This window comes from Drosophila sechellia, chromosome 2L (genome assembly GCF_004382195.2).
Source record: "Drosophila sechellia strain sech25 chromosome 2L, ASM438219v1, whole genome shotgun sequence".
Lineage (NCBI taxonomy): Eukaryota > Metazoa > Arthropoda > Insecta > Diptera > Drosophilidae > Drosophila > Drosophila sechellia.
In genome coordinates this window covers 19103961-19131945 of record NC_045949.1, presented here as the reverse complement: position 1 = coordinate 19131945, position 27985 = coordinate 19103961, and the positions used below count along the sequence as shown (strand labels likewise).

General features: G+C 49.7%; 6 protein-coding genes across 13 annotated transcripts; 3 read left to right on the top strand and 3 right to left on the bottom strand.

The window, feature by feature from the left end:
* Nucleotides 1–1074: 1074 nt before the first annotated feature.
* On the top strand, nucleotides 1075–9235 carry LOC6614700 (protein lev-9). 3 transcript variants are annotated; one of them, XM_032727454.1, is made up of 17 exons: nucleotides 1075–1094; nucleotides 1355–1772; nucleotides 2180–2479; nucleotides 2613–2792; nucleotides 2852–3043; nucleotides 3104–3280; nucleotides 3859–4041; nucleotides 4104–4900; nucleotides 4958–5165; nucleotides 5231–6234; nucleotides 6304–6411; nucleotides 6470–6780; nucleotides 6835–6980; nucleotides 7151–7265; nucleotides 7324–7442; nucleotides 7499–7658; nucleotides 8079–9235. In XM_032727454.1, the coding sequence occupies exons 2-17, from the start codon at nucleotides 1721–1723 to the stop codon at nucleotides 9034–9036; spliced, it is 5010 nt and encodes a 1669-aa protein (XP_032583345.1). In that variant the 5' UTR covers nucleotides 1075–1094; nucleotides 1355–1720; the 3' UTR covers nucleotides 9037–9235. The 3 variants fall into 3 exon arrangements, with proteins under 3 accessions (XP_032583345.1, XP_002039127.2, XP_032583346.1); XM_002039091.2 differs by having other exon boundaries at nucleotides 5228–6234; XM_032727455.1 differs by lacking the exons at nucleotides 1075–1094; nucleotides 3859–4041; nucleotides 4104–4900; ... (7 more) ...; nucleotides 7499–7658; nucleotides 8079–9235 and adding an exon at nucleotides 3352–3737.
* Nucleotides 9236–9447: 212 nt separating this feature from the next.
* Nucleotides 9448–15757, top strand: LOC6614699 (rho guanine nucleotide exchange factor 18). Of its 4 annotated transcripts, none has more exons than XM_032727459.1 (3): nucleotides 9448–9754; nucleotides 9906–10679; nucleotides 11773–15757. In XM_032727459.1, exons 2-3 carry the CDS (start codon nucleotides 9983–9985, stop codon nucleotides 15003–15005), a joined length of 3930 nt encoding a protein of 1309 aa, XP_032583350.1. In that variant the 5' UTR covers nucleotides 9448–9754; nucleotides 9906–9982; the 3' UTR covers nucleotides 15006–15757. The 4 variants fall into 4 exon arrangements, with proteins under 4 accessions (XP_032583350.1, XP_032583348.1, XP_032583349.1 ...); XM_032727457.1 differs by having other exon boundaries at nucleotides 9448–9819; XM_032727458.1 differs by having other exon boundaries at nucleotides 9448–9845; nucleotides 9910–10679.
* Nucleotides 15758–15844: 87 nt separating this feature from the next.
* Nucleotides 15845–19996, bottom strand: LOC6614698 (DNA topoisomerase 3-alpha). The gene is made up of 4 exons (XM_002039089.2): nucleotides 19795–19996; nucleotides 19096–19729; nucleotides 18582–19043; nucleotides 15845–18523 (listed from the first exon to the last, which is right to left on the bottom strand). Exons 1-4 carry the CDS (start codon nucleotides 19948–19950, stop codon nucleotides 15945–15947), a joined length of 3831 nt encoding a protein of 1276 aa, XP_002039125.2. The 5' UTR covers nucleotides 19951–19996; the 3' UTR covers nucleotides 15845–15944.
* A 198-nt stretch (nucleotides 19997–20194) lies between these two features.
* On the bottom strand, nucleotides 20195–24878 carry LOC6614697 (zinc finger protein swm). 2 transcript variants are annotated; one of them, XM_032721842.1, is made up of 6 exons: nucleotides 24749–24878; nucleotides 24165–24456; nucleotides 23625–24090; nucleotides 21254–23566; nucleotides 21060–21188; nucleotides 20195–20995 (listed from the first exon to the last, which is right to left on the bottom strand). In XM_032721842.1, exons 2-6 carry the CDS (start codon nucleotides 24221–24223, stop codon nucleotides 20771–20773), a joined length of 3192 nt encoding a protein of 1063 aa, XP_032577733.1. In that variant the 5' UTR covers nucleotides 24224–24456; nucleotides 24749–24878; the 3' UTR covers nucleotides 20195–20770. The 2 variants fall into 2 exon arrangements, with proteins under 2 accessions (XP_032577733.1, XP_002039124.1); XM_002039088.2 differs by having other exon boundaries at nucleotides 21254–23563.
* A 256-nt stretch (nucleotides 24879–25134) lies between these two features.
* LOC6614696 (cytoplasmic tRNA 2-thiolation protein 2) lies at nucleotides 25135–26582 on the top strand. Of its 2 annotated transcripts, XM_032721962.1 has the most exons (2): nucleotides 25135–26417; nucleotides 26493–26582. In XM_032721962.1, the coding sequence occupies exons 1-2, from the start codon at nucleotides 25214–25216 to the stop codon at nucleotides 26501–26503; spliced, it is 1215 nt and encodes a 404-aa protein (XP_032577853.1). In that variant the 5' UTR covers nucleotides 25135–25213; the 3' UTR covers nucleotides 26504–26582. The 2 variants fall into 2 exon arrangements, with proteins under 2 accessions (XP_032577853.1, XP_002039123.1); XM_002039087.2 differs by lacking the exon at nucleotides 26493–26582 and having other exon boundaries at nucleotides 25135–26464.
* On the bottom strand, nucleotides 26423–27854 carry LOC6614695 (nucleoside diphosphate-linked moiety X motif 19). Its single transcript, XM_002039086.2, has 2 exons — nucleotides 27533–27854; nucleotides 26423–27473 (listed from the first exon to the last, which is right to left on the bottom strand). Exons 1-2 carry the CDS (start codon nucleotides 27617–27619, stop codon nucleotides 26478–26480), a joined length of 1083 nt encoding a protein of 360 aa, XP_002039122.1. The 5' UTR covers nucleotides 27620–27854; the 3' UTR covers nucleotides 26423–26477.
* Between the last annotated feature and the right edge of the window lie 131 nt (nucleotides 27855–27985).

Genomic DNA, 27985 nt, shown 5'->3' with positions numbered 1-27985 from the left:
ATAGTGGCCGGCCAGTTTGACGAGTTAGATCGTAAGTCGCGCTGACATATTGGGCTGATGGTCAAATAGTTGGCGGACACCGTTTTGAAATTCGTGTTCACAACACCAGCACCGACACCGACGACTCCGATCAACAGCGCCACCTTCACCAACCAGTGGTCCCCGCCAACTGGAGCTCCACTGCCACTGCTGCCGTGCCATGTTCCTGGTCCTGGATCTGGTCCTGATCGTGCACTGGTGCGTCCCGCTGCATTAGCATTAGCCTTATGCTCAAGCCTGTGTTTAGATATATAGCTGTACGACGAAACTTGATTTGTGTCGATTCTGGAAAAGCCACCAAGCATGTTATCCTACCCTTCTCAGTAATATTTTCTTTTAGAAAGAAAAATACATTTCCATTGATGATGTGACAAATTCGAGGCGAGTTCTTTAAAGTTATAAAAAATGAAAATGAAATACCAATATATGAAAATTGTCTATGTTATATCTATATAATATCTATATCTATGATAATGGTAAAAAAAAAAAAAGCTTAATACATAGATTTTGGTTAAAGAGCAAAAACTTTATGTGGCAATCGTTATCAAAAAGCAGATATGGATATATATTTATATGTTGATTTTACGATAACGATAACGATACGTTTTCTTTATTTTCTCTCTGCAAGAGAGCACTCACACGCACACACTTACATACTTGCTGCACTGGTATGTGTGCGAGTATGTGTGCAAAAGCTCCGTCGCACAGTGGAACTCTCCAATTGTTCTTTAAAAAAGCAATGTCCTTGTCTATATGACTTAGTCACATAAAAAACATATATTAATAGTAATAGTTAAAGAAAATACTGAATATAAATAAAGATATTTTTTGTTGTTGATTATAACTGATGAAAAAAAATCAAAAATTCAAATATAATATTCTAGTAGGATAAGCATATAAATTTAAGTACGTTTAAGTAAGCTCATAAATATATCACATAGTCGTAAGAGCTTAACAATGATCAGCTGTGCTTATCGCAGCCAACTTCAAGTTGAAAATGTTAAAACTGACGCTATGTTAAGTGAGGGATTGTGAATGTAAAGTTGAAGAAGACGGTTGGTTTTAGAGAAAATAAGGAAAGATATTGTATTACTACTGCCAGAATATATTCATTTAATAATCTTGAATTTTGCTTAATTTAAACTCTGCTTAATTAATGTAAATCGCTTAAAATGCTTAATTAATTTTAATGCTTATGATAATGATAGCTAAATGATCTTTAGATTGTAATCAACATTTCTTATATCGATTCGTCGACGTCTAACAAATTAAAGTTCGAAACAGTCGAAATTAATGATATCTTTATATTTTCAAGTTTGGATCCAACAAGCGAGCTAGGTTTCAAGAACCTTTCGCTCTTGCTCGAATTTTCCCCGAACCCTATCTTCACCGTTAAAGGGACCAACCACCGTCGAAAGCTGTCAAGTTGGGCGCTGCTCGCCTGATCTGTCAAAAGGCCAGAGCCAAAAAGGGGAGAAAGCAGCTGGCGTGGCTGCATTTCGTTTCCTTGGCTCGAAGTGAGAAGTTTCGGGCCACCGAGCTGGTCGAAAAAGTTACCAATTAAATTGGCCAGCAGAGGAATTTGCAAGTTAGCTAAAATGCTATAAATCCGAGGCCAGTTCGGCGAAAAGGAGAAAAATCAAAAAGGACACGGATAACCCGCAACTACAACGGAATCAAAATGAATCGCCTGCTGCTGCAGTGTCTAGTGACCACCATTCTGGTCTACAAAGGTCAATAAAAAAGCCCCAAAAACCCGAAAACGCGATAAGTACAATCAGTATATTTGAGCCCCTTCTAGTGGTAGTCCGGATGAGCCCACCAGTGGCCAGAATAATTATTTGCAATTTTCGGGAGTCCTCGAAATGGGCAAGATGAAAAATGTATATGCTGCTGCGTTATATAAGCTGGCGTCCAGTGCGCAGGCTCCAAAAGAGTCTGGGACCGAGCCATCATCAGACATCTGGACCAGGCATCGGGGGAAATAGGTCAATGTTTTCGCCCGCACGCGAGGCGGAGCAAAATAGACGCGAATCCCGGAACCAAAACAGAAGCCGCGCTAAGGGGTTGATTCGCCTGGGAATAGGGGTTTGTTTTCCAGCCCAGATGACTGACAGCTGTGCTCCTTGTTCTCTTGCAGTGATTTCGGTGCCGACCAGCACGATGAGCACCAGCATTCAGACGACCTCGGAGATTCCGCAGCAGGATGACGACGACGACGACTGGGAGGAGGACGACGACTCTCTGGAGTCCGACGACGATGGCCGCGTCTACAAGAATCCGCGCAACTCACCCTCCACCGAGTGTCCACGCGACGAGGAGCAGGCCACGCTGCTCGGCCAGAAGTGCTTGAGGAAGTGCTCCTCCGACGAGGATTGCAAGAGCAAGAAGAAGAAGTGCCTGTGCGACGGCGTCTGCGGCAACTCCTGCATTAAACCAGGTGGGTTTCTAATTGCAATAATTACCAAAACAAAATAAGTGTAATTCAATCAGAAAGTTGACATGTTGAAGCATCAATCCTCTTTACACAAGCAAAGTAAATCCAAATCCCTCGATGCCCTTTGTTTCCCCAGATCGCGAGTGCCCGGAACTAGCCCAGCCCAGCTTGGGTCAGGTCACAGTGGCTGGACGCCACTTCGGAGCTCGCGCCTCCTATGCCTGTCCGCACGGCTACCACGTTGTGGGTCTCCAGAGCCGTCTGTGCCAGGCGGACGGAAATTGGGCCGGAGCCGAGCCAGCTTGCAAGCAGAATAGTAAGTCTTCCACAGGTTAATAAACATATTATATCGAAACGTGCTTGAAATCCTTCCAGTTTACTGCCTGAAGCCGCCGCAGATAGAGCATGCGCGGAACTCGGCGCTGCCGGAACAGGAAACCTTTGATCTGGACTCCACGGTGCAGTACCACTGCCACACCGGATACGTGACCAATGGATTCCCGCGGGCCAAGTGCCTGGCCATTGATAACCTGGCCAGCTGGTACGGCCCGGATATCCAATGCGAACGTGAGTGCAGTCACACTGAAAAGAGAAGCCTCTGTATGCATAGCTATTTGATGATTCCAGCTCGATCCTGTGGCCAGCCACCGGATCCGGCCTACGGATGGCACGCCGGCGAGTGCTACACGTACGGATGCAAGATCACCTACAATTGCGGAACCGGATACGAACTGGTGGGCAAGCACGAGCGCTACTGCCAGTCGGACGGATCGTGGACGCCCAAGGAGCTGCCCACCTGTGTCTGTGAGTATTGCGGGCTGGCGCCGGTAGAGCTTGTAACCGAACCACTTTGACCTCTTTGACCACCTTTAAAGCGGATAGCGCAAATGTAACCACCACCCAAGCGTCGTTATCCTAGGCGAGGCGACCCTTTGAGTTTCGTTTCCGACTCCTTGGAGCTGGCAAATGGCACAGATCCCCATATCCGTATCCGAAACTATGTATTAAGCGCACTTTGGTCAGGGCTCAGGTTCTCCAGTCGGAGTTCTCCGATCCTGCTAGCCACCCACATTCTCTCTCTATCTCCGATTTGGTTTTTGATCTAGCGTTACAAACAAACAGATTGTTCAAATTTACATATGCACTACCTTGTTGTTGTTGTTCTTGTTGTTGGCCAGTTAATGTTGAATGAATAAATAAAAGTTACCGCAAATCTTGAGCAAGCAAAAATATACAAGAATTGATTAATCGAATTCGAAAACCGTTTATTCGAAGTTGTTTTATTTGGTTTGGCGGCCTTCAAAGATTTGTGGTAACTTTTAGCGTACCCCTACCATCCCAATCCCATTGATAACCCCATTCTCCCGCATCCTCACGCACAGTGGTCACCTCGGTGGTGTGTCCCACCCCGGAGAACCCCAAGAACGGCAAGGCCACCTACACCACCCTGGCCTACAACTCGGTGGTCAGCTACGAGTGCCGCTACGGCTACACCCTTGTGGGCGAGAGCTCCAGTCGCTGCGGAGCGGACCGAAAGTGGAGCGGCACTCTGCCCACCTGCAAGGGTAAGTGGTGTAGTCCCATCTGGATGGATCTACTGTGTATTCCATTCCATCTCCTTCAATAGAGATCAACTGCGGCCATCCTGGTGTGCTGTACAATGGATGGATCGAGAACATCGAGGCGGGCACCGGACTGGGGGCCAGCATCATTTTCCGCTGCCAACCAGAGATGATGATCAATGGACTGGGCTCCAGCGTGTGCCAGATCGACGGAAGGTGGCGGAACGCACTGCCCGAGTGCCTGGCGCCCTGTGTGGTGCCCACCATTTCGCAGGGCAATGTGTATCCCATCGAAATAACCACGGATGAGAACGGAACGACGATCGTCCATCCGCCGACGACCACCACGCAGTCGCCCACTCAAACGCAGAGCATTGGCGGAGTGGAGAAGGTTAAGCACGGAACGGCACTGGAGGTCAAGTGCGACGAGAACTACGAGTTCCCGGTGTCCCTGCTCAGTCCACCCACGTGCAACAATGGCACGTGGAGCATCATTCCACGCTGTGTGCCTGCCAGGTGCAAGAGCATGCCGCGTCCACCCAAGCACGGCATGGTGATGGCTCCCAAGACGGAGCACGGCATGAAGGCGCGATTCAAGTGCAAGGATGGCTTCAAGCTGGTCAGTCCGGAGGGCAAGGATGTGACAGATCCGCACGACTATGTGCTCACTTGCTCATTTGGCAACTGGACCGGAGAGACGCCCAAGTGTGACGAGGTCTTCTGCTCCTTTCCCGGCTACATACCCAATGGAAAGGTCCTGCTCGTGGGCAACATGGGCCTATATGACTACAGACCCTATGTCAAGAAGATCGTGAACAACAAGCAGATAATGTACGATTGCGACAAGGGATATGTCCTGGAGGTAACTTCAATATCCTGTTAGTATTGCTAATTCCCAACAACACCGCTTCTCCACTAGGTTGGTCCGCCTGGCGCCACCTGTGTGGGTGGCAAGTGGCGGCCCTTGGACCTGCCGCAGTGCCTCCTCGGCCAGCATCCTCGCCTGCGTTGGAATCGCCGCAGACGTCGCTCTCTGCAGATCCGCCAGCTGAGATCCATGTACCTTCTGCAGCGACAGCGACAACTTCAAAGGCAACTGATCGATAACCAAAACTATATAAAAGCTAGTAAGCAATAATATTCTTTGATTGTAAGAGATATTTATTAACAATATCGTATTCTCTTATAGTAGCCGATCCTGTCGAGCCGTCGGTTCATCGGATTAAGCGAAGCGCCAGTCCCCATCCGAACTCACAACCCTATGCCTCCGACGTCGACCTGGCCTACTCCAAGTACTATCAAAAGATAAAGGAACGATATCAGCGCTACGTCCGGAAAATGCTAGGCCGTGACCGGATCTACCAGAGGCTCCATGCCCAGGATGCAGTGGGTAGAGTGGGAAACAATATGAATACCCACGATGGAGGACAGGTCACCATGCGGGGCAAGTCCAACTTCAGGGAATTCGAGAATGGAAACAATTACCTGGGGAGCGGTGGCATTGGATCGGGAGGAGTAGTTGGATCTGGAGTGGTGGCACTGCCCAACATTAACCAGGCATCGCGAAACCATATGGTTCATGTACACAGAACGCCCAAGGACGAGCTGCTATCCAACGGATCGCCGCCTATAGCATCGCGTAGCCTCCACTTGAATGCCACCCGGTCCTATATTGATCAACTGAAATCACAAATAGTCCGTCGGAGGCGCAGGAGGAGCTCCAGCATTGGGCAGTCGCCTCCTCCGTCGGGAGCAACTATTCCGGATGCCGAGGTGGACATCAGCGATGGAGGTGAGGGCGGAAAGGGAGGTGGAGGCAAACGATTGCGAGGACCCTGCGAGGATCTCGAGTGGGATTCCTTTGCCAACGTGACCACGGTTCGTCCTGGCAAGGTTCCGGGCAGAAATTCCGTGGGTATCATGCTGCATTTGGAGTGCAATGCCGGATTCAAGCTGAATATTAAGGGTGAAAACGCCACGGCACGATGCATACGAGGCATTTGGAAACCGGAGACGCCCAAGTGCCTATCCGCTCCGTGCCTGGTGCCCGCCGTGGAGCACGGTCAGTACTACAAGGTTGAACCACACACCAAACAGCTGAGCGACAAACCTTCATTGACCCCGCTCTCCACCTACGAGGAGATCCAGTCCAACGAGTTCATCACCCTGGAGTGCGAGGACGGGTTCAATATACAGGTGGGATTTTGATTAAATAAATCCATTCATCTATATACTGAACCATCACAAACGCCTCCGAAATTCCAGGGTTCAGCTCAGCTCCGTTGTGCCCATGGATCCTGGTCGGTGAATGCCTTCTCTGAGTGCACATCGGTGCCTTGCACGCTGCCCAATATTCCGGGAGTCATTTACGATGTAAGGATCTGTAGCATATCCCACAGAATCTCAGAAACAAGTAATCACCTCTTTTTAGGGAGGCTACCGGGCAGGATTGACCATTGGACACGGGAGCAGTGTAAGCGTTCGCTGCGAACTCTCCACGAACGCCAATCCCATAGAGATGTCCTGCCACAAGGGCATCCTCACTCCACCCAGCATCCCTTGTGAGTCCGGATTAAGAAAGTCCCGCGAGGAACTGGAGCATGCCACGCCCACTCCACACCCCAAAGTGGAGCACAACGAACTGGACAACGATCACGATCACCACGACAACGGCACCGATGAGCACGACGACATGAAGATGTGTGGTCCACCCATGCTAACGGATGGCGCCTTGGTCTACAAGTGAGTTGCGGTATCTCAGATTTATGCTCTGTTATTAGTCCTTAATCTTCGAAGGAATGCCGATCATCCAGAGCTTGATGGCGCCTACGAGAGCGGCACGGAGATCTTCTTTAACTGCATCCCAAATGCGGCTGGGGATAGGCAAACGTGGCGCATCATATGCGACAATGGACTGTGGATAGGGCGATCCTACAATTGTGGTGAGTTTTAAATAAAGCTGAAATACGTTAAAGTAGCAAACTAAATAATTACTTAAATTAAATAGTTTGAAGTTTAAAGTGTCCATGTCCCTGTGTCCATTCATCTGTCCGTCCGTATGATAGATAGATAGCATAGAAAGGCACCTCTTTAAATATCGTAATCTTTTTAGAAAACGGAACCTGTGTGTTCAGAAACAACGAGGCTAATGTGGTTAGTTTCTACAACGACCTGGAGATCCGAGAAGACGTGGTGGACTTTCCCCCAGGAGCCACCATCATATCGAGGTGAGGCATTGAGCATAAACAGGCTTTGTTCAATTGTGATACTTATACTTACTCTCAGATGCATGGACATTGGAAAGTTCTCGTTCATGGGCAGCCACGAGAGGACCTGCATCCACTCGGAATGGACCAACACCAAGCCCGTGTGCTCCGGCCTGAACCAGGAGAACGATTATGCTAGTAGGTATCTATCATTCGAGTGCGGAATAGTTAATGTGACTTGAGCTCAAATCCAGTGGAGAAGGCACCGACCATCCTCTTCCGCCACCAGAACGGACCCATCGCCCAGAGCAACGATGGCAAGCTGATTGTCTATCCGGGAACCACTCTGCACATGGAGTGCCTGTGGATGCGTCGCTTCGGGAATCCCAAGTGGAACGTCAGTCACACGCACAAGTGGGTATCGGGTGGTTAGGCACGCTAAAATAACTTTAAAGTTGCTAATTAATTTCAGCAAGGGGTATGTTCATAAATTATTTGCGACTGAACTTCAAATTAATGTGTATGGTGTATCTCGTTATTGGAATATAGGTTAAATTTTTAAAAGCAGCAATTAGGTATTTGAATTGATCGTTAGATCGCTTGACTTTAGGGATTTCTTATACACATTTTGTTAATTCTTTAAGGGTTATTTATACTATAAAAGGCAATGATCAGCAGGGTCTGGTTCTAGGAATCCCCTGCTCTTATGTAAACCTTTTATTTTATAGGTACCCAAAACATTCTAAACATATTTGAACCTGGTTAATGGGAGATGTCTTCAGGAAACTGTGTTCCATGTGGTTAACTGCGCTAATGAATCTCTGTGTTTTGCAGGAACTACACCGAGGGCTGGGTAACCGAGGCGGATGAGGGTCGCGACTCCACACTGGAATACCGGCTGAGCATTGTGGACGCGGCCAGCGACGACTCCGGGTTCTATTCGTGCATGACCCCAGCTCGGCATGAGCACACCGTGGAGGTGGTGGTGCGGGCCATCAACTGCCCGGAGATACCGATGCGACGCGGCCTAATCGTAAACACCAACGATACTAAGCTGAGCACGCGGGCGCTGCTGTCCTGCGCTAATGGAAACTCCTTGATTGGCGCCTCGGAGCTGTTCTGCCTCCCGAGTGGCAATTGGAGCGCACCGTTGCCGGTCTGCGAGAGCGTCGAGTGCGGCGACATCCCGCTGGGGATGGGCAGCAACGCGAGCTCGCCCCGTGTCTCCGTGCTGTCGCGCGAGGTGGGCGGCCGGGCGGCCTTCTCGTGCTCCTCCGGCTACGGGCTGCGTGGTCCGTCGGAGGCGATCTGCAATCCCACGGGCGAGTGGTCAGCGCCGCTGCCCACCTGCGTCGAGGTGCAGTGCGACAATCCGGGGGCGCCGCAAAATGGTTACGCCCAGGGCTCAGCACCTTATCGTGCCGGCGACGTGGTCCAGTTCAATTGCAATCCGGAGTACATGATGCAGGGCCAGCCGATCATTGCTTGCCAGGATAATGCCAGGTGGTCGGGCGGGCTGCCCAAGTGCGTGCAGGCCTGCTCGTATCCAGGCACTGTTATCAGCGGCAGGATGTCCTCCGTCAAGTTCTACTATGCCATCGGCGAGAGCATCACGTTCACCTGCGATGCCGGACTGGATCTGCGCGGCTCCAAGGTGCTTAAGTGCCTTAAGAACGGCAAGTGGTCCAGTGCCATTCCCACGTGCGTGACCAACGAGGGTCCTGTCGGCGGAGGAGGAGGCGGATCCGGATCCGTGGCCACCAACAAGCACCTGGCCACCACCATGGGCTAGAGCGATTCGGATTGCCGGTTGCTCCTGAGTGATACTAATACATATTACTACCTACTAACTAATGCACATTCCAGGCGCACAGTCACGCGTTTACCAACTAGTAACGCCATTCTTGCGATTCAATTGTAACTGTAGCCCTGTACTGTATCGCACGGCCATCATTTTACTTTCAATAAATGTTCGTCGAATAAAGACAAAAGTTCTTCTCTTTTAATTATATTTTGATGTCCATTACGTAGTTAGGATTAAATTTGAATTCAAATGTAAAGTAGTGTTGTTAATCGGAATCGGAATGGTTGGGCGCTTCTTTTCAGCACTGGACATGTTAGCGTCATCGATGTTAAATGTTAAGTGTGCCGCCGCCATGGTCACACTGCCCGACTGCTGGCGATAGTATCGGGTGAGCATCGATATTAGTTCCAACCCCAGCTCGAATCGCATTTAAATTTTAAAACGCTGGCAAAAATCTCACTAACTCACGGTTAAGTGCAACGGCCAGTATTCCCTTCTCCGCACGCGAAGCACCCGTTCGAATTTATCGTTTAAAACGCACGCATTCCCCTCGCCCACGCACTGCTGTTGATGCTGCTGAGCTGCGTTGTTGTTGCTGTTGCTGCTTCAACTGCTGTTGTGTGGCTGCTGTTAATGTGGTTGTTGTTGGTGCAAGGACAAGTGACGTCCTTCGAAAAAGGCGCAACAATTTACGTCGCGCAACAAGGTGTTTTCGGGGGTGGCGGGAAAATCAATAAATAGCAAAAAGCAAGTGCATACACAAGTGTATATGTACGTATGTACACACATATATGCATGTATGGTGCCCGTCGCGGTTGAGTGTGTGTGAGTTGTATACTGAAACTTTCTTTTTCTAGGCAGCCAGCTGTAAAATAGAACAGTCGCTAAACAAAGGAAATTGGCCCAAAACGCAGAGAATTCAGTAGACCCTATTATGGACAACGCGGGCGAGGACAGCGACAATGATGTGGTCACCGATTTTCTGAACTCCAACTGCAGCGAGTCCTCGGAAGCGCTGGTTAATGGTGGCTCTGCCAACCGGGGCGCCTCCATCGAAAGTCAGAACTATTGCATACCCGTAATAAACGCACCTGTTCCTGGACCAGCGCGCGCACCCGTTGCTCCGCCACCTGCATCTAATTCTGCCAGCAACAGCATCAACAACAACAACATGATACCCACCATCAATGTGACGCCACACAGTCCGGCCCTGGCCTCCAAGTACAACAACATATTCGAGGACACGCTGAGCCAGCTGCAGAACATCCGCGAAACGGTCGTCCAGATGAAGAACTCCTCCTCGCCCAGCCAGCACATGCAGGACGGCAGCTTGGCAAATCATGGACTGCTCAGCGCAGCTATACTGAGTACCTCGCTGCCCGATCTTACGGGGACGGGCACGGGTCCCGCGTCCGGTGGCTCCAACTACGCCATGTGGTCGTCCACGGCACCGCAGCAGTGCCAGTTTCTTCACACAGACCGCCGGAAGTCCTGGACAGCCGTGGACGATGGCAGCGGCGCTGGCGACTGCACCAACAAGAGCGTCAGCCTATCCAGCCTGGACAGCGAGGAGCAGGAAACCATTCGCGTCACCGAGCAGCGACGAAGGTCGGCCAGGAACAGCACTGGAGGTAGATATGCACTAAGGTTTCGGGGGTGGGTTGGCAAAGCCATAAGTGTGCAATGCAATAGTAGTTCAGATATTTGTATACCTGGCACTGTAGATTAGGTAAATATGCCAATATTATTTAATTATCTAGACAAAAGTTTTTAAGTTTTAAAAGCTAAACATAATCCAAAACAAAAATGTGGATAAAATTAAGTCGGAAATGGATGTAACAGAGGAATCTGTAAATTGTTGGCTATTCCAAAGGTTTTTGAAAATGTTTTACTGCTTATTTGCAGCACCTTTGTAGGTCAATTATATCACAATGTCAGTACGGTTTCCTCAAACGCAGATCAACAACCACCAACCTTTTGGAGCTAACTTCCTTCGTAATACAGGGCTTCAGAAATTATCTTCAAACAGGTGTCATCTACACTGTGTTTAGTAAAGCATTTGGCTTTGTCAATCATTCTCTTCTAGTTAGAAAACTTGGTTTATTAGGTTTATCTGTTGATCCTAAATTGGATTTTAAGTTATCTGAATGGCAGGACGCCACAGGTCCTCTTTAAAAATTCCATATCTCGTATTCTTCGAGTAATAAAACATTCGCTTGTACTTATGTACGCTGTGAATGGTAAATTATGCCATTTGGACTTACAATTTCTATAGCTTTCAAATATGATGCCGTGGTAACGTACTAAACTTAAATGTTCCAAGCAAATTCACTAGAAACTACAGCCCCTAATCTTAAATCACTGTAGGTCATTGTAGAACTATGAGTTTTCTGTACGATACACGGCAGTGGCCCTCGCTCGTTTGGGCGGGAGGTGTGACCGTGGGACTCGCGCGCAAAAAAAATGGAAAAAATATGCATGATAAGATATCGTGAATTAAGTCAATAAATTTTGCCAATTGATTGCTGAAAACAATATGCCAGTCAACCAAAGAGTAGGGGCTATTACCAAGTTAGTTTCGTTTCGATGTAGAATTCCACAAAAGCCCCTTATCTGTAAGCCCATATAGTGTTTTGGTATGGGTAGCTCCGACCAAAGCTATCAGAAACCCCTTGCGATTAGTTATTGCTAACCGACCGACTCTCTAACTCTGACTACTCGCAGGCATTTCGACCCATTCGCTAAACGAGGCGGAGCTGGCCCGTGACTTCGAGAGGATTGCAGCCAAGCGAAGCCTGGCAACGGAGATCATCAGCCGAATACCGCTGCAGAAAAGCATATCGACGAGCTCAATTATCGCCAAGGAGGATATCAAGGCGATCGCGCGCCACCTCACGGACAGCGAGGATGAGAATCAAAGCCTCTTGCGAGCGCACGCAAAGATCGAGGTCTACGACACCGTAGAGAAGCGACCCAAACGCGGTTCTATATTCTTCCGCAAAAAGAAGCCCAAGGCGAAAACGAAGTCGTTGGTGGGAGGCCAGCTAAGTGCGTGCGACGTCTGCGGTGCTGCAATCACACTGGCGCAGATCAAGGAGCATCACCTTGAGTGCAAGGTGAAGAAAATGGGCGGTGGCCAGGATTACTACGACGGGCCGGATGCAAGCACCTTTAGCAACCCAGAGGATCAGCCTCTAATACGTTCCGATTTGCAGTTTCTCAACGAAGCCCCAATCGAAGCACAGGATTTGGGAGCCGATCCCGTTCTAGGCATCGTTCTCAAGGAGCACGACTCCTGGACACCCAATGTGCCTAGGGAGTTACTCAAGACGCTGAAGGAACTGCAGATCAAGCGGCAGGAACATATCTATGAGTTCATTATGACGGAGAAGCACCACTGCCAGACACTGATCGTCATGCAGAAGGTGTTCGTTGAGAGTCTGGAGCGGCACTTTCCATCACTCAACCTAAACAGCATGTTTCCGCGCCTGCAACAGCTCACCGATCTGCACACCTGCTTCCTGCGCCAGTTGCGACTAAAGCAACGCGAGCAGCACATGGTGGACAGCATCGCGGACATATTGCTCGATTTCTTCTCGCTGGAGCAGGCGCAATGCCTGCGGCTGGCCTACGGAGAGTTCTGCGCCAATCATCGCAGCGCCCTGGACCAGTTTAAGCTCTGTCTGACCGAGCCAAGCTTCGCCGAGTGGTACAAGCACTGTCTACAGAATCCGTTGCTTAAGAAGAAGGGCATCCCCGAATGCATCTTGTTTGTGACCCAACGCCTTACCAAATACCCGCTGCTTATCGAGCCGCTGCTGAAGAGCGCCAGGGATAACAAGCTGGAGACAGACAAGCTTCAGCATGCCCTCAACCTTGTCAAATCTCTTCTGGTCGATGTGGATGCGTGTGTGGCGGAGAAGGAGCTGCGCGAACGACAGCTGGAAATCTATGGTCGCGTGGATGCCAAATCCTTTGCAATCTACAAAAACAAGCCCTTCCGAAAAACTGAGCTTGGTGTGGAGTCGCGACGTCGTCTGAAATTCGATGGATTGGCCACTCTCATGCAGGGCAGGGCTAAGACGCAGCTTGTCCTGGTTGTGGTGCTCACCGACTGCCTGTGCTTTCTTAGCGAGAACTCCGGTCACAACAAGTACTCCTTCTTCACGCCGGAGCACAAGGCTGGAGTGGTTCCTCTCCAGAAATTGCTTATCCGCGAGAAGGCGGGCACCGAGTCCCGGGGAATATATATTATCAGTTCCAATCCGGATTTCCCAGAAATGTACGAGCTGAAAGTGCAGACACCAAAGGACAAAAACACTTGGATTCAGACCATCCGTCAGGCTGTGCTTGACTGTCCCGCAACGGACATAATCGAGGCGGAAGATCTCACGGCGGAGGAGAAGCTGCGAATCGGAGTGAACAAAAGGGAGACCATCGAGAAGATGCGACAAAAGGACATTGAACAGGCGCTGCTGCTGGAGGAGAAACTGATGCTTCAATTCAACTTGCTCAAGGAGCAGCAGCCCTTTGGAGATGTGACCGGCACCAATTCCAATTGCAGTGCAGCCAACTTCCTGGCGGCCTTCGGCTCATATAAGGATCTCGTTAGTGCCGACTGTGACACGGCGGAGCTGTGGCGCAGAGTGCTCAACACGGTGCAGGACATCAGCCAGTTGGCTTCCACGATCTACTCGGCGGCCACGGGTCAGCCGGTGCCCAGGACTCTAAGTAGCGTCGGCGAAAAACAGAGTGAGCAGTACGCTTCGCCCACTCTGCCAAAGCGGGCGGAAACCTTTGCTGGCTTCGACGAAAAGCGCGGCAAGCTGGCCTCCAAGCTAGTGCTCACACCCCGCCTTCAGGAATTGGAAGAAAAGCGAGAACCAAAGAGCGGGTCCAGCTCGGTGACGGAACAGCCTCTAGAGAACAACTATGCGGTGCTACAGGTTACGCACCATCTGCAGACTCTGCTGTGCGTCATCTCCCAGCAGATGACCACCATTAACAACCTGCAACTTCAGCTGGCCCTTTACAGGGAGAGTCCTCGCTCGAGTGCCTACACGCACAAGGATCAGTTGGAGGAGCTGCGCAACCTGCAGGACAAGCAGCAGGAGGAGAAGACCGCCTGGCAGCGTCAGCTGAAGCAGCAACAGGAGGAACTCGCCGAGATGCGGGCACAACAGCTGCAGTTGCAGAAGCAGATTAAAGCCGAGCAGGAGGATGTGCGCCAGCAGCGTGAACAGCTGTACAAGAAGATGGAGCTCCTCTCCAGCCAGGGTCTGTTGCTGTCGCCAAGCACTCCCCTGCCTCCGGTGAGCAACAATCATCATCCACCTGCTGCGCTGTTAGATGACAGCCACGAGGCAGACAATGGATTGAGTGGAAGTGGGACGGGCAGCAACACGCCCAGTGTTGGCGGAACCTTCGATCGACGCAAGGAGAAATGGCTGAGTGGCTCATCCAGCTGCAAAACTCCGCCTGTTAATTTGATCAGCGCCAACAATGCAACCAAAGTCAACGCCACTCTGGTCAAGCAAAAGCTGCCAATGAAGCTCTCCTCGCTCTCGTCCAGCGGCACTTCCAGCACCCGCGTGGACAAGTCCGCCAGCTTTAACAGCGCATCACCGACACCCTACATCTCCGCCGGCAGTGTGCAGCAGATGTTCCCGCTAAAGTTGGCTGACCGGAGGACAGCCACGCCCTCGAACTGTACAACGACGCCCACGACGGGAATGGTGCCGCAGCACTCGCGAACAGGAAGCTCGCCGGCGATCATCCAGCAGGCAACGACTACCGCAACTCCCACCCAAACCCCCGTAGCTCGAGCGGAATCGGTGGCCCACTACACTCGCACTCCGACGAGCAGCCGGACAGGAATTGCAAGAACGGCAGGAATCGCTGTGGCCACTGGCACAGCTCCTCGAGCCAAGCCCGAGGAAGAGGAGATCTACTTCTGACGCCAGTTCACGCCCGAAGTCGAAATCTAAATGTTGAATCATTTGAAACCAGTATCATTCCGATCGATATAAAGACCTTCTTGAAGACATAACCTTTCGGCCTGATCTTGGGCAATGAGGGGCACTGGAAATGTACTTCCATACCTGTTGAACTGTACCTATACCATTCGAAAATCTACAATCCCTATATCGTACTGCCCATTTTAGGCTCAGCGTCGCAAATGTTATCTTTAATTTAAGCCTACGGACTCGCTATCAATCCAATGAATCTCAAACTGTTTAGTAATTTAGTTAACCAATTATTTATTACCATTATTTATATATTTTTTAAACCAATTTTACTTCGGACAAAAGCATAATTACAGTAAGTGTGAGTGTTTTCGAATTTTACTTCTTCCAATAAATAAACCTATTCAATATTTATTACATACCCAAAACGAAAATGCAATGTAAAGGCGTTAAGCGTTATCCAAATTAGGATTAGGAGAGTATATGTTTATATATAAATATATGTAACCACAAGAAATGACATTCCATCGAGATTGCCCAACTTTATTATCTCTAAGCCCGTTTACGAGCATCTTTGATTTTTGATGTGCTCCCTACCGACGTTATGAACTTTGTATATAAGTTTAAATAACTCTAACTTTACCTTTCCAATCCTCGCTATAAGTGTTTATGTGTTGAGAGGAGACTCAGAACTGGTCCTAAACCCTCTAATCTACGCAATAAATGAAGCTCGCTCCAATAAATGTTTAATATTTATAAAATCTAGAAGCAAGTGTTTTCCCGGCTGTTTCAATTATGAAATTCGTTAATATTCCATAGTTAATAATAGGTTTTATTTTATAAAAACAACTTTTTTATTTTCGCTTTATACAATGTACATACAAATACATCTTCCCACATCCGTTCTGTGGTAATACCCACGTCGCTCGACTACATATCAAACTCATCCTTGCGAGGACACTTGTTCCTTGTGTGTCCCTCCTTGCGACAGAGACCACAGCGTCGCGTTTTGGGACCATCGGACGTAGAAGCCGTGGGCTGACTGCGTCCAGGGGGATTTCGATTAGCCGAGCCCCAAGAGGTGCTGCTAGCACCTTGGTTTTGGTCCTCATCTCCCCATTTAAAGAAACCGCACGACTTTTCCCGCGTGGGACAGGTATAGAAGGGTCTACCCTGGTTTGGTCCGTCTCTCCGTACAGTCAGCTGGCTAGCCATTTGCCCACAGTTGCACATCACCTCCTCTCCGTCCCCTGAAGTAGCGGTATTCCTCTCCTGCTGTTTGGTTTTCGTTTGAGTAATGGTGACAGTACTGCTGGAGTTTGATCGCATAGATGATTTGCCACGCTGTGAGTTGCTCTGCTGAATGCTTGGCAGTGTAGCCACTCGATTGGAGCCCCAGGATGTTGTACTTTGGGGTGCACTGCCGGTGTAATTCTTGCTTTTGGCCGACGACGATGGCTCATCAGCCCACTGAAAGAACTTGCACTCATCCGGTTTGGGACACTTGTAGAACTGCCTGCCTAGGTTGGGTCCATTCCTACGAACAGTGTTCTGGCGAGCTGGCTGCTGACATCCGGTACACAGCACTGTTTCGGATTCCGGAACCGAAGAGGGTGGTGTGGAATCCCATTCGACACTGTCCCATCTCGGTCGTTTAGCTGCCGGTTTCGGGGGAGGAGTTGGAGCAGCAGTACCGAACGACGCTCGCTCACGAGTTCCCCAAAGCATTGGCATCTCGTCCGCTTTGTCCTGCTCCTTTACCCATTCCGAGAGACTTTTGTCTAGCTGCTGGTCCACATTGGAGTCGGTGGGCAGGGTTTCGCCGTTTACCAATGCCTCGAATTCAGCATCATCATCCGCTGCAAAAGCGGCGGCTATGTCGTCATCCAGGGGAACCATACTAATGGTTTTGGGTTGGCTACTCGATTCCACGGATTCGGCAGCAGCCAACATGGCGTCTTCAAAACCATCGTTACTATCGAAAAACTCATCTATTCCATTGCTGGCGGAATTCGTAGGCGCCGCACTTGTAAAGTAGCTGCGTATGCTGCTAGACGATTTACTGCTTGAATTTTTGTTGGCTGCCGCTTTCGGCTCTTTAGTCTTTTTCGGTTTGGGTTCGCTGGGAGGCTTTTTAGTAGGTGGTTTTTTAGATTCGCCGCTAGGTTTCTTGCCCCTTCCTCGTCCCAAGCCACCGACTCCAGTTCCGCTGCCCCGTCCACCAGAGCCACCGCCTCCAGTTCCACTGCCCCATCCTCCAGAGCCACCTCCTCCGCCAGAGCCACCGCCTCCAGGTCCGCTGCTCCATCCTCCAGAGCCACCGCCTCCGGGTCCTGAGCCTGGACCGCCTCCGTGTCCTGAGCCTGGACCGCCTCCGGGTCCTGAGCCTGGACCGCCTCCGGGTCCTGAGCCTGGACCGCCTCCGGGTCCTGAGCCAGGACCCCCTCCTCCACCACGCACTTCCCCCACAATGCCTCCCACTTTCTTAACCGAGTCCAAATTAATGTTGAACGTGGTGCGAAAGAGATTATCGCAGGGCAAACAGGTTTTGTACCAACCGCTGGGAGTACTGAATACCCCGCGATAGTAAGGCGTGCTCAGGCGGAACTTGAGCATTCGGTATCCATCGCCACAGGTGGGACAGCACTCGTCCAGCACGGATGCGTCCTTGCACTCCGTTGGAAGCCAGACTGCGTTTTTGCAGTCAGGAAAGTTATTGCAGCCAATGTACCAGCCCTGCTGGTTCTTCTTTGGCTTTAGCGCCAGAGGAGCCTCATTGCACTTAGGGCACTGGAAGATTGATTGGATGATGCCTAGACTTGGACCACTTCCATCGGCTCCTCCCTGACCCGCAGAATTGGCAGCTGGTGTCTCATTGATGCGAGCCGATATCTTGGCGTCCATGGCGGTAATCTTATCGGTAATCTGCTGATAGGACTGCTTGTACTTGACGATCTGTTCGGTCAGGACCACCTTGGGATCTTTCTGCCCCTGACAAATTAGTTTTAAATCCAATTCAAACTCAGCACGAAGTTGTGGCTTGGCCAGGGCTAGCTCCATGGCATCATATCCCTCATACAGTCCCATTCCTATAACTCCAGGTACCAAAAAGCCCTTCTCCAGCACACCGATGTAGCCGCGTTCCTTGATCGTGTTTATGTGCTCAGCGTGGGTGGCATCTGTACCAATCCCATGCTTTTCCATCAGTGCAATCAAATCCGCTTCGGTCAGCAGGGGTGGGGCAGTGGTGGCACCTTCGTGGAGCGACACTTCCGTGGGCTCAAAGCGCTGTCCGTTTTCATAGTGATGGATCTGCTTCGCACTCCACTTGTCATAAACATAAACATCCAGGTAGTTTCGTTCGTGAATAACCAGCCCATTGGCCGTGAACTTCTCACCGGCAATGTCGATGTGGACAAGGGTTTCGGAGCCGACTGCATCTTTGCTGACGCAGGCGAGGAAGTGCCGGACGACCAGTTCGTACACTCGCGCCTCGTTTCCCTGCAGGTCTTTAGTAGAAAGGGGTATGTTATGTTCGGCATCAGATTTAAATAAAGATTCCCTTACTTTCTGCCAGCTTGGTAGGATGAATGGGAGGATGCGCCTGATCCGACTTGTTACCGTTTCGAGGATTTGGTCCCCACTCAATCACCCGCTGGGCAAATGCTCCCCAGTCGCGGTGACCAGTTTGCATCTCAACTAGTGGTGCCAGAGCAAACTCCTTGGAGAACTGGTTGGTTTCCGTACGGGGATAGCTGATGAAACCCTTGGTATACAGTTTTTCGGCAATGGTCATCGTCTCCTTGGCAGATAGCTTGAGTTTCCTCGAGCCAAGCTTCTCCATTTCCACGGTATCCAACGGAGTGGGTCGCCATTTGTGTTTGGGCTTAACGGTGACGCTCTCCACGAGCGCTCTAGGATCCGGTTCGGCCAGGCAGAGAAGCAGATAGTTTTCACAAGCTTCCTTATCGAAGAGTCGGTTTCGGGCCCAATTAAACTCCACCGTCAAGTCATCAATTGTGTGCAGAACTAGAAATACAATATTTATAGCTTTCTAATGCAGTACCTATTGTCCTCCTACCCTTAATCTTCCAAAACGGCTCGGATACAAAGGCCTCAATCTCCTTATACCGTTCGGCGACGAATCCCAAAGTGGGAATTTGGCAGCTCCCATAAGAGATGAGTTTATCAGCAATCTTTTCGGGGAATAGACGTTGTAGGCGCATTGTCTGAAACCGGGTGATGGCGGCACCAGTTCGCAAGTCCAGTTCCGTGCGCACATCCACTGCATCGCTCTGCCTTTTGTCCGGCTGCCCCAATTGCTGCAGAGCCCGACGCACCGCCACCGTGGTAATCTCCGAGAAAGTGGCACGATAAACCGGAATATTCGGTTTGATAGCGCGACACACATCAATAATCTCGTAGCCAATGTTCTCGCCCTCGCGATCGCAATCCGTCCAGATAATCAATCCCTGACAGCCACGGACCTCGCGCTCCAAGGTCCTTTTGATGGGCTCATAATCCGCGCTAACGCCCTTCTTCACCGGCGCGTCAAATAAAGAGCGCGGATCCACTGTTCTCCAATTTTTGTACGACACCTGGAATGCCAGCTGCATCATGTGGCCGGATACGGAGGTCATAACCATTTTGGCATTCTTTCCGCGCACAAGGGCCTCGAAATCGAAGACCTTGTTGTACACCGAGTAGCCTTCGCGCTGTGGGCAGGAAAAAAAAAAGTTGTGTTTACATCCTACAATTCGCACCATATTGAATTGCATACCCTGTGTGCTGCGCCATTGGACAGCAGGCCGGCAATCGTTTTGGCGGCGTCGTTCTTCTCCGCCACGTTCAGGTACTTCATTGCCTGGCCGGGATTAGCGCAGTATCTTCTGTGTGAGGCGAAGACGGGGCGAAAACATGTTAAGACAGCTTTCATTCAAATAAATTCGCAGTAAAGTAAAACCAATCGCGCCATATGAAGAGGAAGAATATCGATGAATTTATCGAAATTCTTATCCAGTCATCGATTTCTTGGCAGCACAGCTGCCAATCTAGCTGGTAACACCGATGAAAAGTGGCGCGACTTTTGAAAAAAAGGAATTTAGAAATAACACCACCAATCAAATAACATTTTTGATCTGTCGGTATTATTGCCACCCTTTAACCAAAAATAGACATTGTTTCTCCTGAAATACGAAACTATTTTATTTATTATATCTCTCTATATAACTTGCTGTTTTGCATTCACGTTGCTACGATTTTTTTCTTTTTTCTTTCATTGCGCTTGTTTTTGGGGATTTTTTCTTTGCAATTTTTTTGTTCTTTTAGTGTTTTATCGTTTTAACTCAACATAAAATCTTAACAATTATATATCCGCGTATATATATTTGTATATAAGAAAAGAATAGAGTGAAAAATGTGTAAATACAAAGGTAGTTCACGATCTTTAACCAATGTTTTGTCTCGCGCTTTTTCGCATCGAGCCTTGGAGTTTGGTTGCATTTCGCTGTTGAAGTCGTAGTTTCAGTGTTGTTATTTCGGACTTAGGTTTAGCTAAACTCATTCGTATTTTTAGGTGATTCATAACTTATGTTCAGTAAAATATTAGTAATATTTAGAGCGTTTAATTGAAGTGTGCAAAGTGCTCGTTCATTCTCAGCACTGCCACACACTCAGCAGTTAGATATAGAATAACAACAAATACATGTTAGCCCCACGGAACTTTCCCGGGCGCCTCAGCAGCGCAGGGCGATGCATCAACGACGCCAGGAGCGATCCTCGGACTCCTCATCCTCCTCCTCATCTTCCAGGCGCAGCTCCGGCAGCGTGTCGCTGCCTAACAGACTCTCGCTCTCACTGACGGACTGGATTAATTGTTTGGGGTTCTCTAGGCTAACGAGCATGGCACCTGGTGCAGTGGACTTCTCAACAGGGGCGGCCATTGGAGCTGGAGCGGGTGTCACCACGGGAGCCCACGAGATCTATGGTTGCACAAAAAGTTAATTTACTGCCGTATTCGCACAGCAGCCTTTGTCATTCACTCACCTGCAGGCGCTTGTCTTTGTACATTTTGCCCCGGAGCACAGCCTGTTCGGCGTTGAGACGGGTTGCGTATGAGAGTATTAGCTGTGGAATCTCACGGTCTACATCATGCTTAGAAATCTCGCCGAAGTTCTGTGAAAAGACACGAAAAATACATCTCAAACAATCTCATTTTGAGAACTCGGCATTGGGTTTACCTTAAAGTGACCCAAGACAAAGTCTGCCTCTTCAGCCGCAAAGCCAGTGACCACAATGGCCTTTGGTCGCCTATCGACGCGAGTGGGTCCCTCCGGCAGATTCGGACGCTTGCGTCCTGCACCGCCACCGGGTGCGCCCGAAGCAGCTGCATAGTGGGTAGACTTGTTATTCGCAGCTGAGCCGACACCTAGATTGCGTTGTAACTCCTCCAATCGCTTCTGTATGGCTGTAGTGTCGTTGCCCTCCTGTTGCTGGGCGATTAGCTCTAGCTCCATGTCAAGCAATTCCTTCTTCTGTTGCTCCTTGGTCTTCTTGACGGGCGGCTGTTGCTGCTGCTGTTGTTGCTGTATTTGCGCTTGCAACTGATCCTGGTCGGCCTTGATTTCCTTTCGAAGTTTGTCGATTGTCATCTGCAGCACCTTTATTGTCTGCAGAGTAGGGGCCCTCTGAGAATCCTGCTGGTCCATTCTCTCCACCAGTTCCAGAGCAGTCTTCATCTGCTTCATATAGCTCTGGAGCAATTCTTGTTTGCGTTTGCGCAACCCGTTAGCCAGTTGGTGAACTGCTTTCTGCTGTTCCTCCTGCTTCTTGCGTATGCTAGCGGCATTGGCAGCAGGGTTCAAGGGACGACCTGATCCCGGTGCTCCCGCACCAGCTGTTCCTCCAGCTGAGCCGCCAGCTGTCGTTGTATTTAGCTTGAGACGCATTGATGCCGGAGCCGCTGTGTTGGCCTGTTCCGTGGCAGGGGTGCCAATATTACCAGCTCCCGCCTCAGTTAAAGGATTAGCATTGCTGATCTTCGCACCATCCGCATTGGGTGTTGGCACTGCCGGAACGTTATGCAGATGGTACTGGCTGGCGTTCTTCCGTCCACCGCCTCCTCCACCACCGCCCATCTGGTTCATCTGTCCCACATCCGCTCCGCTGCTGTCGTTGTGCCAGAAGACCTTAATAAATCGGTTGTTCAGCACCGCCTCCGTGCTCCTGTAGGCCACATTTGCTTCAGCATGTGTGGAGAAAGTCACGATAGCTGCCTCTGGATCGCCTTCGTACGAAACCTGAATGTTAACGATCTTGCCGAACTTAGCAAAGTGGTTGTTCAAATGAGCGATGGTGTTTAGTCCGCGCGGTACCTTCCTCAGCTCCAGCGAACTGTTATGCTGCTGCATGTTGGGATTGACGCGCGGGCCAAGACGACTGTTGATCGGCACCTTTCGCTTCGTTGGCACATCGGCAATGGCCACAGTATCCTCCAGTTCGAAACGTCGCTTACCAACCTCAGCAACGCCTCCCGTGGGAGCGCCATCAACCACGGGAATAGGTATCAGCTGCCGCTGCAACGGAGTGGTCACCGCAGTGGGATTGAAAGGGAATGGCATCATGGCCGCCTGCGGCGGAGCGCCCGGATTGCGCGCGTAGTCAGCGGGATTGGGAACGCCCATCGGATTAGGCCCAGAGCCGCTCATCAGCGTGCTTGGTCGCACATTACCGCTGAAGGGGTTAATGTTGGTCTGTCCCGGTTGCGTTGGTGGAGGCACTGGTCCCTGACCAGCTCCTGGTGGCGGAACTCCGCTCCTCGCCCATATTTCTGGCGCATCCGGATTGTACTCGCGCATTGACATCATGAGGTCCGAGTTGTTGATACCCTCGAACACTACCGGATTGACGCCGTGGTCCCAAGGACATGTTTCACCCCTGACACAATAGCCCTTCTCGTCAAAGTCCCGGCAGCGCTGACGAGGATGGGAAGCCGGATGCTCAACGGGCGCTGGCGGCGCCACTGGAGCGGGAATTTGGTTAGCTTGGGCTGCTTGTACTCGGTCCGGGGAGTTCTGGTTGCGCCGTGCGTTTCGTTCCGGCGACATTGACCGACTGTGAGAGCGCCGGCTCTTATTGTTGCCAAATCGAGGACGATCATCTGCGTTACCACCGATGCGCCGGCGATCAAAGTTGCGCCGACCGTGATGGCGATTGTCGGTCTGCGAGCCTGGTGGAGATTTGTTACGGAATTGGCGTTGACTTTTCTCGCGTTCGTTCACCCGTCGGTCGCGTGACCTGGACCGCCGAAAAGCGCGCTCGTTCGAACGCGATCGGGAGCGGGAACGGGATCGTAGGGAAGCACGTCGTCGTCGACTTTCGCGCGGCTGGTTTTCCTTGTCAGCATAACCCGCCGCAAGACCTGCTCCGCCGGGACCACCTCCTCCACTTCCGCTGACGCCGCTGCTTCTGCCCGGTGGGCTGGCACTGCGCACATGATGGTGTTGGTAGTTGGAGGCGGACTGTTGATTGTGGGAGTCTTTGGTTTTGTGCTGCTGGATAAATTAGATATATAAACAAAACAGCTAACGCGAAGGGATCACTAAAACTCACATCAAAGGCTGGCTTGGCATCTGTAGGGGCGTGCATGGCAGTGCCGGCTTCCTGGCTGATAAAGGCTAGGGCCTCGGCTTCCCTGGCATCTTGACTGGCCTGCTCTAACTTGACCTGATTGCTATCGGGTTTTATCACATTATCTTTAGGAGGCGGTGGAGGGGAATCGGCAATCAAAACCGCTTCGATGTCGTCCTGGGGCCCATCAATGACCAGGGCCAGATCCTGGTCAAGTGTTAGCTCAGCGGTGGATGCACTGGAGGCCGTTATTAGAGGGGCAGCAGGGACCGTCAGGTATTCCTCGCTGGCAATGGCATTGAAGAGGCGTTCCACGAAACGCGTCGTCTCCTCGGACAGGAAAACATCGAGCTGCTCGATCATGATCCGCTTAAGGTCTTTATCCGATTTGTCCTTCTTGAGCAGCGCGATGACATAGCGCGCCAAGGCCGAAGAGTCCGCATCGCAGCTGTAAATGGGGTGGCATATGTGAGAGGGTTAGTTCCAGGGATAGCGATGAAAGAGCGGCTTGCAAGAACTTACAGTGGCTCCAGGACCACGCTCAGCCAATCCTTGAGCTTGTCCGAATTCTCCAGAATCATGCTAAGGCGGGTTGTTCCTACTGCTTGCTGCTGCTGCTGTTGTTTTTGTTTTTTGGTTCGGGGCTTCTTGCGTTGGTCTGCGCTAATCTGGGTGGGGGGTTAATCGTGCTCGGGGGGCACACACGCCCGAAAAATTATTTTTAAGATGACCTCTGTCGCTCTGGCGACTGTGCTGCTGAGATTTGGGTGAACTTCTTACTTCCCGTTACCGTCGTTGCTTCTGCTTTTAATCTCTGAAATTGAATTTCGGCGTTTATTTCACTTTTTGCCGAACTTTTTCCTTCCTTCTTTCAATTGCTTCTTCTTCCCCCTCTGCTATCGTCAATAAGAAAGTTTCTCGATTTTGCTACCCGATACTTTTTGCTTGCGTACGAGCACGACGAACACACACAGCCACACAGCGCGTACAAACACACAGGCACACAGCACTCACATACATACGTATTAGCAGCACCCAGTTTTTTGCGCTCAAATTTCTTAGTCTTTTCGAACCCATTTTTCAACCAAAACTCCAAAGACACATACCTCAAGGCTTAAATATAACTTATTAATAAGATTTGTACAACAAATTGTGGTTTGAACAGCTATTTTTGTATTTTTCACTGCACTTTTCCTATTGCAAGGTTGCTTTTGACGAGTCTAGGCTGCGTAGTCGATATATTGCCAGGTATCGATAGCCTTCGATAGCGGAATTCCCTCGCAACAGTGTTGACTGCTATCGACCATACCTTAGCTTAAGAGAATATATGAATTTAAAATATAAATCAGTTAAATGTTTCCGCTGCTGTTAGGGAAAATTTTTTAAATTATTTTGTATTTATTCGATAAGAAAGCGTCAGCTTACCGTCTAATTTTGACACCAAGTATAGATAACACATTTGGCTAGAATTCCGCTATTTTGTCTCAATTCATTTCACAACGTATTCATCCCTGGTCATTTCGTTTATCTGCGAAATTCTTTTTGTTGTGGATTAGACGTAAGTTATTGCCATGTGCAGCATTGGTGAAGATGATTTTGGAGACGATGGCGCCACCCACGCCATGGTGGTTGAATCCCTACCATTAGGAATCGTCCTCAGTCCAGGGAATTGCAGCAAATGCGATGTAAACTCCGGCGAGCTCTACAAACTCAACTTCCGTACTGCGGAGTGCCGAGAATGCTTTCTAGCGTATGCGAGGCACAAGTTTCGCGCTGCTCTGGGAGCAGCCAAGATCCTGCCCAGAAACGCCGAGGTGCTCCTTGTCTTGGACGGATCCGCGGAGTCGCTCGTGTTGCTCGACATGTTACACTTCGCACAAACACAGAACACGTTCAAAAGACTTCATTGCAATGCACGTGTGGTCTACGTGGAGGAGCAGAAAGTGCAAGGGCGCGATCCTGTGCACTTGGAAGCTCTGCAGAACTTATCGACACAATACGCACCGTTCGATTTCTATGTGATTGAACTGGGTGCCTTGCCCAGCTCCATGCAGCGGATCAAGGATTATAGTCCTTCTCTCAATGCAAACAACGAGCTTATCCACAAGCTTCAGAAACTGCGAAGTCTTACAGCGCGCCAGGATTACCTCCAGCAACAGCGCAAGAACCTGATCTGCTCCGTGGCTCAGTGTCTGCAATGTACACACGTCTTCGAATCTAATATAAGTGTTGACTTAGCCACCCAGCTGCTTACTGCAATAGCGCTAGGTCGTGGCGGTAGTGCCGCCTTGGATGTGGCTCTCCTCGACGATCGGCTGTCTGGAGATGTTAAGCTGCTGCGACCTCTCAAGGACCTAAATGAGCAGGAGATTCAATTTTACATACATGCACAGCGACTAAAGCCACTGTTCGAAAAAGGCTCATGTTTTGGGAGGGAGCATGGACAGACTGCCAGCTTACAGAACCTTACATCAGCCTTTGTGGCCAATCTTCAGCAAAACTACGCCTCCACAGTATCCACAGTGTTCCGAACTGGCGACAAAATAGCTGCCAATTCCAATCCAGAGCAGTCCTCTTGTGTTCACTGCCGATCTACGCTGGACTCCGAAATATCCGACACTCTGCTGGCTATTGAGTACTCCAGAACTGTTTCAGAGGCCGGCGTGAGCCTGTACAAAAGTGGACAAGATCTCGAGGGCTTGGCCAAGAAGCGACTGGAGAACAAGGATGGTTTGTGCCACGCATGCCGCGCCATACAGGCCGAGTTGGATAGTGGTAACTTGTTGTAGCGCAAGAGGAAATATATATTTTTTCTATTAAAACTATATTCTTTTACTACAACTTGGCTAGCTTGTTATTGACGAGAGGCTGCAGTGGCAGATGTCCATCGCCAGGCGGTACATTGGAGGCCAGTACGACCTTGTGGAAGTCGTAGACGATATAGCGATTGTATTGCTTGGCCTTTCGATGAAGGTCGTCCACCGATCCCGACAAGACAATTGTTTGTGTACAAGCGCCTGGCTCTTTGGGATAGAGCTCATCACCAGGAAGAACTCCAAACATGCAGTCATCGCAGCGATAGTAGACGGGCTGCACCAATGTGCTTCCATTGCAGCTCCTTTGGCGGGAGAAGTTGAGAAGCTCCTGAAGGCTATAGAAGTTCATCAGACGAGCGATGTCATAGAGCAGCATGAACGGGAGCCAAATAATTCCTTTCTGGGAGCTTGACCAAGCCTCGGTCGGACTCATCCAGTGGGCCGAAGCCACCTCGTGCGGTTCCAGAAGCAGCTTTATATTCCTGGTGTGCTCATCCAACATGGTGATATAATAAACAGTGTCATATCTCCGATTGGCAGTGGCTGCTGTCCTCCAAATGGACCATTCCTGAAGAGACCAGATATTGGGAATGACTTTATGGTGCCGAAAGAGGTCCAGGAACTGTGAGGCATCATTGTGAACCCGATATTGCCATTCGGAGCATTCGCTTGGCTCGAGGAGCAAGGTTCTAGGATGATCTGATTTAGAATCCCATTTTTGTATGTCATACTGTTCTGTGCAAATCAAGATTCCCACCTCTTCAAAGGTTTCCCTGAGCGCAGTCAGACGCAGTGCAATGTCCCTTGAAAAATGGTCACCACCGGATTGAAACTCCGGCCTTGGAGAATCGTGACTGTGATTACACATTTTTAATTGTTCATCGGTCACCCCAAGGGATTTGAAAAAAGTTATCCATTTCGCAGATTGATCCTCTATGGGATCGAATACGCCGCCAGGAAAGACACAATGGTTTAATGCATAGGAAGTTCCTTCAGTTCGTTTGATCAACAATAACTTGAATAAAAGACAAGTAGTCAGCAACCGTTAAGTCTATAATCTTATACTTAACTTACTCTGTAGTCGTAGTCCTCTAAAGAATCCTCTTTGGCAGCTACAATAAGGCTAGCCGAAGGTCTATAAGTTCCAGTTTTAGTAGTCATCTTAGTCAATAGTCCATTTAATTCCCAAATTCACTTTTTCAAACCTTTGATCTTAAGTCTCAAAGCAATAAGAGCTTGTTGTTGTTAATGCTTTAATGCATTAGTCAAAAGACTCGACCCTGTGATACCTCCAACATTAGGTAAGGGAATCAATTAAAATCCTATACTGACTTCAGTGTGTAATTTAATTAAGTGCTCACATTAATAAATAAACCTACATATATTTTATTGGCTTACTGGCTTTTTCCCTTAACATTTTCATTTCTCAATAAAATATTTCACTTAAATTAATTTCAGAAGTTTTTTTATTTATAAACTACCCACCATCTGCCTACAACAGGTGGTGGGTATTTCGAAAGTGTAAAC

Coding starts and splice junctions, on each gene's coding strand:
- LOC6614700 (XM_002039091.2), top strand. CDS start 1,721: ATGAATCGCCTGCTGCTGCAGTGTCTAGTGACCACCATTCTGGTCTAC. Junction 6,412..6,469: donor TTCCGGGAGTCATTTACGAT/GTAAGGATCTGT, acceptor ACCTCTTTTTAG/GGAGGCTACCGGGCAGGATT. Junction 7,443..7,498: donor CCAGGAGAACGATTATGCTA/GTAGGTATCTAT, acceptor GCTCAAATCCAG/TGGAGAAGGCACCGACCATC.
- LOC6614699 (XM_032727459.1), top strand. CDS start 9,983: ATGGACAACGCGGGCGAGGACAGCGACAATGATGTGGTCACCGATTTT. Junction 10,680..11,772: donor GGCCAGGAACAGCACTGGAG/GTAGATATGCAC, acceptor GACTACTCGCAG/GCATTTCGACCCATTCGCTA.
- LOC6614698 (XM_002039089.2), bottom strand. CDS start 19,950: ATGAAAGCTGTCTTAACATGTTTTCGCCCCGTCTTCGCCTCACACAGA. Junction 19,044..19,095: donor GCCGTTTTGGAAGATTAAGG/GTAGGAGGACAA, acceptor TTGTATTTCTAG/TTCTGCACACAATTGATGAC. Junction 18,524..18,581: donor TCCTACCAAGCTGGCAGAAA/GTAAGGGAATCT, acceptor TTTCTACTAAAG/ACCTGCAGGGAAACGAGGCG.
- LOC6614697 (XM_032721842.1), bottom strand. CDS start 24,223: ATGATTCTGGAGAATTCGGACAAGCTCAAGGATTGGCTGAGCGTGGTC. Junction 21,189..21,253: donor TTGTCTTGGGTCACTTTAAG/GTAAACCCAATG, acceptor GTCTTTTCACAG/AACTTCGGCGAGATTTCTAA. Junction 20,996..21,059: donor ACAAAGACAAGCGCCTGCAG/GTGAGTGAATGA, acceptor GTGCAACCATAG/ATCTCGTGGGCTCCCGTGGT.
- LOC6614696 (XM_002039087.2), top strand. CDS start 25,214: ATGTGCAGCATTGGTGAAGATGATTTTGGAGACGATGGCGCCACCCAC.
- LOC6614695 (XM_002039086.2), bottom strand. CDS start 27,619: ATGACTACTAAAACTGGAACTTATAGACCTTCGGCTAGCCTTATTGTA. Junction 27,474..27,532: donor TAGAGGACTACGACTACAGA/GTAAGTTAAGTA, acceptor CTTTTATTCAAG/TTATTGTTGATCAAACGAAC.